General features: G+C 38.6%; 1 protein-coding gene across 3 annotated transcripts in view; it reads left to right on the forward strand.

Annotated features, from left to right (window-relative positions):
• The window catches only part of LIN7A (lin-7 homolog A, crumbs cell polarity complex component), a 124,276-nt gene that overhangs the window by 34,902 nt on the left and 77,158 nt on the right, over positions 1 to 12,216 (forward strand). For all 3 annotated transcript variants that reach the window (XM_082742785.1, XM_082742784.1, XM_082742786.1), the window contains exon 2: positions 7,435 to 7,553. In XM_082742785.1, the coding sequence (XP_082598911.1) occupies positions 7,435 to 7,553 (119 nt within the window). The remainder of the gene's footprint in view (positions 1 to 7,434; positions 7,554 to 12,216) is intronic.

Raw genomic sequence — 12,216 nt, forward strand, 5'->3', positions numbered from 1 at the left:
TTAATCCCTTTTCTGTGGCAGGGTAGAGAAATAAATAAGAACATGGCCACTGGAGTCAAACACGTATGGTTTTGGATCCTGGCCCTGTCATTTACTACTTGTATTGCCTTGAGCCAGATACTTCATCTTTCTCAGTCTTATTTGTTATTTTTCTTTAACTATACAGTGGAAACAACAGTAATTCTTGTATATATGGTTGAGGATTTTATAAAATGATATAAATAGGGCAAATAAGTGCTGAATAGATGATGACCTCACCCTGTTCTGGATCACATATTAAACTGTTAGTAGTAATCCAGAGACTATGTCTGTGATCTACTGCCTGCATCAGCTCCATCTGAGAGGATTACTAACAGAGCAGATTTCAAGGTTCAGTCAACCTTCAACATCTTTTTTTTTTAATCTCAATTTTTAATGATAATAATAATAATAATAATAATAAATGGTCCAGAGTTAAATTTTTATGTTGACTAAAATTTGAGAACCACTGCCTTCAGGCCTCAAGCAAGGATTTGTTGATCAGATTAACTTAATCTCTGTTAACAACCTTGGAGAACGGCTGGGAATGATTTTAAGAATATGGATTCCCGAGTCCCTTCTGAGTGTAGTCCAGATTCTACAGCAATATTGCTGAGATTCAGATCTTAACTTTACAACTTACTATTTCCCTGGGGAAGTCATTTTAACTCTACTGGTCGCAGTTTCCTTTTCTGTAAAGTGAGAGTAATAACGGTACCTACCTCATAGTGCGGTTAAGAGGAGTGAAATGTTTAAATCAGTGCCATACTACATACCAGATACAACAGCTAATACTATTAAAAGTAACATTGCTCTTTAAAATCTCTGGGCTATACGCTGAGATTCCCTATCGGTGAGTCTCAATATGACCACACATCATCACCAGAGAGCTCTGAAGATCTTGATGTCAAGTCCATACCCCAGAACAATGAAATCAGAAATATATGTAGGTAGGATCCAGGTACATGGTTTTATTTTTTTCCAGTGTTCCCAGTTGACGACAGTGAGTAGCCAAGACCGGAAACCACTCCTCCCTGCCATTTTAAAGCTCTCCAGGTGATTCTGATGATCAGAGAGTACTATCTGAGAGAGGTAGACTGGCAAATGGAACAGGGGTTAATCTTTATTGAGGGAGGAAAGATTAAGAGCTCAGCCTCCGACCAGGAAAGCCTGCAGAGCGTAGAGCTATTATAAAAGTACTGAATGTTGAAGGCAAAAGCTGCTAAAAGAAAAGCTGTGAATGGAATAAAAATAAAAGGCACAGGGTTTAGAATCCCTTAGATCTGGACTCCAGACTCCGATCCTGATTGTTAATGAGGTACTTAAAACTCCGTAGAAACCTCAATTTTCTCATTGCAAAATGTGGATATTTACTACCACATAAAGGTTGTTGGAAGGATAAAATGGGTTAAAGATGTAAAGTTCTTAGCATATTATGCCTCCTACTTCATAGGCATTAAATCTTTATTGTTATTGTTGCTTTTAGAAGTGAGGATTCAGGAATGCCTATAATTAACAACACAGGAAACAACATGTTGGTGAGGATACAGAGAAAGGAGGTCACCCTTACACTCTTGCTGGGAAAGCAAACTGGTGCAGTCACTCTGAAAAACAGTATGGAGGTTCCTCCAAAAGTTAAAAATAGAACCACCCTATAATTCAGCAATTCCACTATTAAGTATTTACCCAAAGGATACAAACATACTAATTTGAAGGGATATGTGCCCCATGTTTATAGCAGCGTTATCTACAATAGCCACAGTATGGAAAGAACCCAAATGTCCATAAACTGATAAATGGATAAAGAGGATGTGGTATGTGTATATGTGTGTGTGTGTGTGTGTGTATACACACACACAGGACTATTACTCAGCCATAAGAAGGAATAAAATCTTGCCATTTGCAACAATGTGGTTGGAGCTCGAAAGTATTATGCTAAGTGAAATAAGTCAGTCAGAGAAAGACAAATACCATATGATTTCATTCATATATGTAATTTAAGAAACAAAACAGATGAATGTAGGGGGAAAAAAGAGAAGTAAACCAAGAAACAGACTCTTAACAAAGTGATGGTTACCAACAGGGAAGTGGCTGGGGCGGGGGGGACACTGAGATGGGTTAAATAGGTGAAGGACATCAAGGAGAACACTTGTGGATGAGCACTGGGAGTTGTATGTAAGGGATGAATCACTAAATTCTGTACCTGGAAGAAAAAACTATAACAACATTGTATGGTGACAGATATTATTATGCTTACTGCAATGAGCACTGAGTAGTGGATAGAATTCTTGAATTGGAATGTTGTATGCCTGAAACCAAATATCACAGTTATGTTAATTATATTTCAATAAAAATTATATTAGTAATCTATATTAAAATAAAGACATGAGGATTAATGGAATCCAGGATATGAGAAAGAGTGAGGGGGCACGTGTAATACCCCAGCACTTCTGGGACAAATGCTGCATAGAGGGATGAACTTGAGAATTGGCAGAGCAGAGGAGGAGTCGGTTTCAGGAAAATATTCTGAGATCTTCTTATTTTCATTGTTTGTCTGGCAGCCTTCCCAGTCCTTATCTAATATTCCTTCTAGGCTGAGCTAAACTAGTAAACCCAGACTTCAATATTAGTAACCAAATTTGGTAGAATGGGTTCATGAAGTAAGTGCAAGGAGGTTCTGAATAAGAACCTTAAGGGGGCTCATCAGTAAAGTAGGCACACTTGCTGTGGTTTTAAGAACAAGTTTTTTGCTGACTCCAGAGCCTCTTTTGCTCCCTTCCAGATTCTGACCTTGCAGGTTTCTGTTACTTCTACAGAGCTAAAGGGAATTGAAATCCATGGAAAACTCTAGTTTGTATCGAGTTGATTACTCACCAACTTTCTGCAACACCAGCCAGGTCTGGGTTGGTGAGACCCGATTTCTCCCACTTTTGGTCTTTAGACTTCTTTTGGCTTTTACCGACTGCTGTGAATCCCATGACCTTATCCTGCTCGATTCTCTTAGGTGGCTTCCAGCAAGACGGTTAAGGCCCCAGAAGTCTCTGCTTTCCAGTTCTCTCCCTCTCACCAGATAGGCATACAGGGCATGCAAGCCTCCAAGTCTGTTGTCTGTGCAACCAGGAAAGACTCCAGTCTCCCTTCTTGCAGGGCCCCCCAGCATCCGTCATTGGTTCTACTGGGAACATACTTCAGTGGATAGAAGGGAAGCAAAGACTTAGTTTTCTGACCTAAGTTAATGACGTAACACTTCTCCATGAGTTTTCCTTCCTCTCACCATTACCTCTTCATAAGGACTGGAAAAGGCCTAGCCTGTAACTTAAGAGGGCTGGTCCAGCTTTTAATGGGATGTGCCTGGTTTCCTTGATCTTTTTTTTTTTTTTTTAATTAATATTTCTTAGCCTTGGATGGGCATAGGAATCACCTGAAAGCTTAAACAAACAAAAATTCTGATGTCTGGGTCCCAGTCTTACAGATTCTGATTTAATTAGTGTGGGGTAGCAGGCTGGTTTAAAAACTCCACAGGTGATTCTAAAGACAGCCAGCCTAGTGGTGGGTACTAAGGAGGGCACGTATTGTATAAAACCTTGGGTGTGGTGCATAAACAGTGAATCTTGGAACACTCAAAAAATAAAATAAAATAAAATAAAATAAAATAAAATAAAATAAAATAAAATAAAATAAAAAATAAAGACAGCCTTTCTAAGGAACACTGTTTTAGAATGGGGTGGTACTTAACATCCATGAACTTGTACCAGTCATTCTGAGGCTCCTGGAAAAACCCTATTCAGTGTTACACAGGGTAGTGAAGAATAATGGAAATGCTAGGATTCTGGAATACGGGGACTGATAGGAACCTGAAAGATCCATTTTATTTACTTTCTCAACAAACAAGGTCTGTGAACCAACAACTTCAGAGAATCACTTGAAACGTTTGTTTAAAAGGCCAATTCCTGGGCCTTATTTTCACACCTTCTGAATTAACCTCTCTAAGTGGGGGTAGAGGGTCAGGAACATATGTTTTAATAACTTCCCCCAGGTGATTGCTAGATACATTCATGATTTAGAGACATTAGTCTGTATCAGAGCTTTTAAACCCTGGGGACACATTAGAATCACATAGGGGCTATAAAAATACCCATGCCAAGTAGACCAGTAGTTCTCAACCTTGCTTTCAGCTTGAGCCATACTGAACTCCTTTCAGTTCTCTGAGTGCCCCACACTCTGTTGACCAGACTACTCAACCAGTAGTTCACAACCGGTGTTGTGAATATTCTGGCATAATTTGGGGGGGGGGGGAGGGTGGGCTGGGGAGAAGTCTTAGGCATTAATAATTTTTAAATGTATCCCAGAAAATTATAATGTGCAGTCAAGGTTGAGAATTCCCGAGTATTCAGGTTGGGGTCATTTTCCCTCAGTGTGGTTGGTTACTCAGTGGCCTCTAGCCTAGAGATGCATGCTTGCCTCCTTCTCCCATACCAGATCCATGCCAGTCTTGACCAAGGAGGTCTAGTCTCATGAGAAGTCATGTGTCCCTGTAGACACAAACCTCTAACCCCTGCTTTCCTGAGTTAGTTTCATTAATTAATCTATCACTCATTCGGTAAGTGTGTATTAAACTTCTGATATTTGCCAAGTACTCTGCATTGAACCATGGATACATTGGCAAATAAGATATTGTTCCGACCCCTCAAGAAGCTAGGAGATTTGCAAGGGTAAAGGAGGGAGATAGACATGCAAACAGAGGCAGAGCAGAGAGTAGGAATTACTACAGCGGATGAGTCAAGAGAACTGTGGGATCACAGATAAGGGAGAAACTTCCAACTGCCTTGGAGAATCAGGAAAGCCATGCCAAGGAGATGCTATTTAAGCCAAGTCTTCCCCCATGATTTAAAACAGTTTCCATGATGTGATTTCTCTCTATTTCATTTCTTGCTACCCTTGCCTTGCTTTCAGCTTGAGCCATACTGAACTTTTTTCAGTTCTCTGAGTGCCCTACACTCTGTTGACCAGACTTCAGTCTGCGTTGATTTGCTGGAGACATAGTTTCCCTTTCCCCACCCTGCACCTCCTACCTAAGACCCTGCTTACCTATTAATTCCATGAAGAGGCCCTTCCTGGCCTCCTCAATGATGATAAATGCCTTCATTAGGTCCATGCAGCAACCTGTAGTGATTCTTCTATAGGACATGCCTGCTTTACTGTGTGTCTGTGACTCCTCAAACCTATAAATGTTATGAAAGGGACAAAAACCAGCTGTGTCCTTTACCACTGTATCCTATGCATAACACGGATGAGTGACTTAACTGTGTTCCAGGAACAGGGGATGATGTGTGCAAAGCCATATAGGTTGCAATTCTGTGCCACATCCTAGAATAACAGAAAGTTTGGATGTCCAAAATAACAATGAGCAGGGAAAAGTTCTTAGAGATGAGTCAGAAGCGGTTGGTTGTGAAGGGCCTTGAGTGTAACCCTACCTGGTCTGAACTTCACCTTGTAAGCAGTGGGAAGTCAGAGAAGGTGTTACGTAGGGGAGATAATTATGAGGTTTATTATTCAGGGTAGTCATTCTGGAAGCAAGGTGGAGGATGGAATGAGCAAGAAAAGGCTAACATAAAGAACAGTTGGGAGATGTTTCAGTTCTGTAAGTGAAAAATAATAAAGGCTTTTCTGAAGTCATCAAGCAAAAGGGCTCCATTCAAAAGGGATATTTGAGATAGCATCTTCACTGCCACTGACTAACTGCATGTGGGGGTGCATGTGAACAATGTTGCCATTGTCTAGCTTGCAGGACAGGCTGGGTGGGGGTGTTATTAATGGAATTATGGAATATGGAAAGAGAAAAACTACCTTCAGGAAAAATATTAATGAGCTCAGTTTTTAACATGTGGAGAATTCCATATACCTGTGGACATCTAGGTAGAGTCTTCTGTGCAGTAAAAAATGCATGAAATTCTTAGCTTGGTAACTTACTGATTGTGAATATGGCTGGTATTATCCAATTGACTACATCGACTTCCAGTTTATGTACAAAAAGACCAAGTTTTCAAACTGGCAGTGTTGTGTCGATTTCATGACTTTTGCTTTGTTGGGCCACACTTGAAAATTAGTTGGCAATACTTCAAGGGAGAGTCTCCATTAAAGTTGCTTACTGGTTATTTTTTTTTTTTTGATTAGGTACATACATGTATGCTAACCTAAATTCCAAGGAGGTAATGATTTTATTATAGGTAGCCATGCTGTTATAGTCTCCTCATTTGACTGTGAGTTCGGAAGGGATGTGTGTCTTATTCTTACTGTCAAACTTAGTGCCTGCTCTAATAGGAACACAAATTAGTGGATGGATGGATGGGTGGATAGATGGATGAATTTAAAATATGATGGCAGGGATATGGGATGCTTTCTGGAACTAATCCCTTAGGAACTGAAAACCCTCTATCTTACACATAAATACCTACATGACTCTTCACTGAGCTATTGACTACAACAAGTAGAAGAGATCACCATAAGTATTTTTAAAGGAAGGGGTCTTTCATCATATCTTTTTTTTTTTTTTTTTTTGGCAGTACAAAACCGTGCTGGGAATTTTAAAGCTATGGGTATAAAAGACAGTGGTTCTTGATACATTAGCTTTTGATGTTGTCAAGTACAAGAGGAGCCTTTAACTTAATTGTTACAGAAAATTCTTTTGCTTGGTACTGTTCTAAAAGTTGGTAGGTAGGTACATGATCAGATTCTTTAGGAAGATAACCTTATGGACCTTATGAAGAGATTGGAGGAGAAGGAATGACTCTGTCTGAACAGAGAGGAGATAATGATGTAGGCTTAGAATAATAGAGAAGCAGTTAAATGGATAGAGCCCATTAGTTAATTAATTAATTCATCAGATATTTAGTCACTATATTATACCAGACTCTGGGGATGCAAAGGTGGCCAAACTTAGAGAAGTTCCTACCCTGTAAGAGTTTATCAGTAAGTGGAAGAAATGCACATTGATCAAATCATGACACTAATAAATGTAAAATTGCCGATGTGATAAATATAGTATGGGAAAGGAAGAGTCAGACTGCAAACAGCATCTCAGAGACAAAATTTACAGGACTTATTTTGTTATTGGGTGTCAATAAAAGGCATGTTTCCTACTCTTCTTTGCTAAGAGAATATTCAAACTAGTGTGTGTGACAGAAATAACATACATGAAATGCCACCGAGGAAGGCATATTCAGTGACGAATTGTGTAGAACAAATTAAAATGACTTTTTACCAAAAGATTAGATCAATAAGCTATGAATTTTAAGTTGTGATTTTGCAATTCATTCCACTTGTTTTTCATTGCACCATTCAACTGGAATAATAGTACTTTGCTGATGAGATACAGTTGATTCTAGATGTCTCTATTTTGATTTTTTTTTTTTTCAGATGTTGCCAGAGCAATTGAATTACTGGAAAAACTACAGGAATCTGGAGAAGTACCAGTGCACAAGCTACAATCCCTCAAAAAAGTGCTTCAGAGTGAGTTTTGTACTGCTATTCGAGAGGTATGACACTAAAATTTTAATCACTTCTATTTAGCCATATGTCTTCTGAAGAGAAAGCATGTCTTTTCCACACAAACAGTTGAATAGTTAAGACTGGAGCTACATTTAAGCTTTCTGTTTTTAGTTCCTTGGACAGATGATAAAATATGATTTAGTCTGCTAAATTCTTAAATTAGATCCAGTCAGGATTTATACATTCGTGTAAAACCAAATGTTGACCTTATGGTACCGATGAGGTCACTCCCTCAGCAGGTTAACTATTACATACTTGTAGTCTAAGTTACTTCGTGGCCACATGCAGTCATATGGAAATTCAGTTCAAAATAGTCATAATTCGTGAGGGTTGAGCTTTTCTTAAAAGGACACTCAACTGAATCTTAGATAAATCTGGAAGAGTTACTTCCTACGGACTAATGTTATAATTATCCAAACATTGCTGTCTAGTGAAATAATGGAAAATCTCTGAACAGACTGCTATGCCCTTCTAACAAATTTTTGTAATGCTTTCCTCGCTGGTGGTTGCAAGAAGCCTAACATATCCAAGTGTGTAGAAATGACTGAATTTTTGCATTGACTTGTGGTGGCATTGACTAGTCCACTAATGAATTTAATGGGTTATAAAAGACTTCATTTGGGATGTATAAGCCATATTGTTTTTTGAACAAAATAATATTAAGTAAGCCCATCATTTCTTCCCCATCAGGTTCTAAGTAATAATTCATTATTTAATAATTACTTAGAACCTAAAGTCCCTAAATCCAGCATATTTGCTCCACTAGAAGCCCCCAATAATAAATTATCTACTGTCATCCTCTCCAAAGTCAGTTGAACCCAGTGACAATCCGGAGAGTTTGTTCTGGTGAAGGACATACACTCGACAAGGAATCTTGTTATCAACTTCCCTTTCTCTTTGCAGTTCTACCTGTAGCTAATGCATTTATTTTTACCTCAACAATGCTAACAGTCACCACACAGGAAAGACCTAGGGGACTAAGATAGAGACATACAAAACCTCTTTCACTACAAGTTTAAACTGTAGCCTATCCAGGGTGGTTACAGTTTGGATTTTGCTGAGATTTGACTTAAACTAGGCTTGTGCTAAATATCAGGTAAAGTTGTTTGCTATTGAAGTGTTCTTTATAATGAACACAGCTTAAGTAAATAACCATAGTTGTGTCTCCAAGTTCAAAACTGTGGATTTAACCAAAAGCTGAAAGGAAATTTCTCAAAGTGTGTGAGTTCTTGGCCACCGGCTGCTCAGTGGGAAAGGTATGACTATGTGAAAAGCCTCTCTGAGGTAAATTTCTTTAGTTACTCTGTAGATCAAGGTTAGATTCCCTACACACACTTTTCTTCCTTCACAGAGTGCTACTCCTCTGAGATTTGATGGCCGATTTTCATTTTTAGATATTCTATCATCTCTTTTACTCTCCGCAGAACTAACTGAAGAATAGGACACATCAACTATATAACTCTCCTCACTGGGAGTTTGGCATATGATCAATGTGAAGTATCTATCTTCATGGAATTTACTTTCCAGTGAGAATATGATTAAATAAATATGCAATACAATGTCAGAGGGTGACAAAACTATGGAAATTAATAAAGCAGGATTAGGGGAGGTAGGAGTAAAGTTCTGTTAAGTTGAGGTGGTAAGAAAATAACCTAATTGAGTTGAGGTGGTGAGAAAATAGCCTAACTGAAGTAATTGAGCACGTCACAAATATAAGTGAGGTAGAGTTTTTCAGGCAGAAGAAACCACAAGTGCAAAAACCAAGAATGATCTGAGTCCATAGAAGGAATGTCCCCCAAACCAGACCGTCTGCAGTAAAATAAGCAAGGTAGACTTCCCAGAGGCAGCCAGAGATCAGATCACATAAGGCCTTGCATGCTAAGGTTGGGACAGTGGATTTCATTCTAAGCATGGGAGAAAGCCCTTGGAGAGTTTTGCCCTGACCTGACTGCTGTGAGAGAATACAAGTTTGTGGGCAAGAGAAGAAATCAGAGATTGCAGGAACAAAGTCATGAGCAGATCGAGTGAGAGGCTAGATGATGGCAGCTTGCATGGTTAACAGTGTTAAGTCGTCAGGTTCAAGGTGTGCTTTTTGGAAGTCAAGTTAACAGGAATTGTTCATGCGCTGGGTACACAGGTGAGAGAGACAAGTCTCAATCAAGGTTTCAGCTTGAACTGTTGGGTGAATGGTTATATAACTGGGTAGGAATCTTTGCAGCTGGACCAAATTTGGACTGTCCAAGGGCTCTGTTGTGGACAAGAGTAAGTTGATGATGCTTTTCCGGCATCCAAGTAGGAGTCTGGTAGGCATCTGAGTCTTGAGCCTGGAGGAGAGGCTGGGTCTGGAGATGTAGCCTATCCATCATTTCTTCCCCATCAGGTTCTAAGTAATAATTCATTATTTAATAACTACTTAGAATCTAAAGTCCCTAAATCCAGCATATTTGCTCCACTAGAAGCCCCCAATAATAAATTATCTACTGTCATCCTCTCCAAAGTCAGTTGAACACAGTTGTGTTATGGGTATGTGTTCAAACAAAGGATCAGGCCTTTTTCTTTAAAGAGTTTATTAAGGAAAAAGAGAATAAAAGTAAAAAAGAAAATAAATATGAAGACATTATATTGGCATTAGAAACATAACTTCCAAACCCCATCTGTGGTAAAGCGTTCTGTGTGTATCATTAGTGATCCACGGAAATCTGTAACTGAACTACGGGCAGTCCAGTAATTTCGGAGGGAAATAGGTGATGTAATTTATCTGCTTTACATTTTATAAATTTGGACTAATGAGATTTAATTTTAGGTTCACAGTAAGGCCCTTATAATAATTTTGTCCTGAAGGGCCATGCATGTTACACAGAAACTGTTTTCATCACTTCATCTTGACTCATATTCCACACTAGTTTTATGATATCATTCATACTTAAGTTTGGAATGTTCCTTGTTATTCTCATTATGTCACTGTACATTAACTGGGAAGTCACAGTAAAAATAGCAATATGTATTCAACAATTCTGAATCATAGAATTGTATTGTATCTCCATGTAGTAACAAGGTCTTCAATAAAAATGTAAAACATGAACCCATGTTGCCAGACAGGTGAATCCACAAGCCAGGAAAGAAAAGGGCAGCTAGGAAGTATGACGATGTACAACAGCAAATATGTGAAAATTAAATTTTTTGGAGTCAAGGATCCTTTCCCTCTTGGTCTCTTGGATAGTATTATACTGTCGTGAAACCTTTGAAGTTACAGTTTCTTATTCTATTCTTGTTCTTATTCTTATTCAATTATAATTCAGGTATTATTCTTACTCAAATTATGCTCAGAATCTCTATGATTAAATTATTTGATTTTTCAGGGATGTTTGCTAGTTAATACTTCCCAATGTGAAAGTTATGTGTTTGTCATGACAGGTAGCCCTTTGTCGGGCTTACCAGAGCAAAAACAGGTGCAGGTCATTGTCAAGAAGACCGTAAAATCCTAATTTTGCTAAAAAAAAAACAAACAAAACAAAACAAAACAAAAAAACGGGGCGCCTGGGTGGCTCAGTGGGTTAAAGCCTCTGACTTCAGCTCAAGTCATGATCCCAGAGTCCTGGGATCGAGCCCCGCATCGGGCTCTCTGCTTGGCAAGGAGCCTGCTTCCTCCTCTCTCTGCCTGCCTCTCTGCCTACTTGTGATCTCTGTCTGTCAAATAAATAAATAAAATCTTTAAAAAAAAAAATGGCCAATTTTTTTGAATTGCCTTACACAAGTGTAACAGTAGTTATTGTTCCAATCCCATGTTTTGCTTTACATTTGGATGCGACCACTAAATCAACTCTTGGCCTATGGGCAGTATTTATAGGGGAGAAATGGTTTAATGAAATTTTATTTTGTTTTTTTGCTGCAGATCAATGATTAAAAGACACTTGATGTTTTCTGTTTGTAACTCTTCTTCTGTGATCTCTAATAAAGATGGACAAAATCATGTTGAGCTCAGGACTGAAGCAAGACCATGTATGTGTATAACTAGAAAAGACCTCGATCTATTAATGAGTTTCACTTGAATGCCAGTCCATACACAGCTTTAGCCACAGAATACAGAGAGTAGTTTGCAATACTCATGTACCTTGATATTGTGTTTTCTTGCTGAAAGATCTTAAAAGGACCTGATTAATAATTAAATTGCACCTATTCTGTGCAAGTAATTTTGAAGTGCATGGCTGGTAAATGAACTGCCACATGCTTCTGCTCTCCCATAGTGAGAGACACTGGCTGACAAGAGAAAGTTCACAGAACTTTTTGAATGAGAGGTGAAATAAAATTTTATGGTACTGATATATTCCCAGTAAGGACCATTTCTGGGATTTTAAGTGGCTTCTTCAAGTTTTAGTTCCTCACTCTACTATTTAGGTTGAGTGACCTAAGTTTATAAATTGAAATATAAGGAAATATAGGGTTGAAATATAGGGATTATAAAACGTTGACTTCGGATAAGAGAATTTCCCATGAGAACTGGAGGGTGAACTTGGATTGAATTCAAATAGCTCGATTGCCAAGAGATGAAATTTTCCCTGCCACTTCATGTTCTTTGTGCCTCAGAGAAAGAAATCAATAGTATCTGAGTGGTCATATTTTAAGGGGATGTCCAATTTCTGCAACAAAATT

This window comes from Mustela nivalis (assembly GCF_964662115.1).
Source record: "Mustela nivalis genome assembly, chromosome: 7".
In the NCBI taxonomy this organism is placed as follows: domain Eukaryota; kingdom Metazoa; phylum Chordata; class Mammalia; order Carnivora; family Mustelidae; genus Mustela; species Mustela nivalis.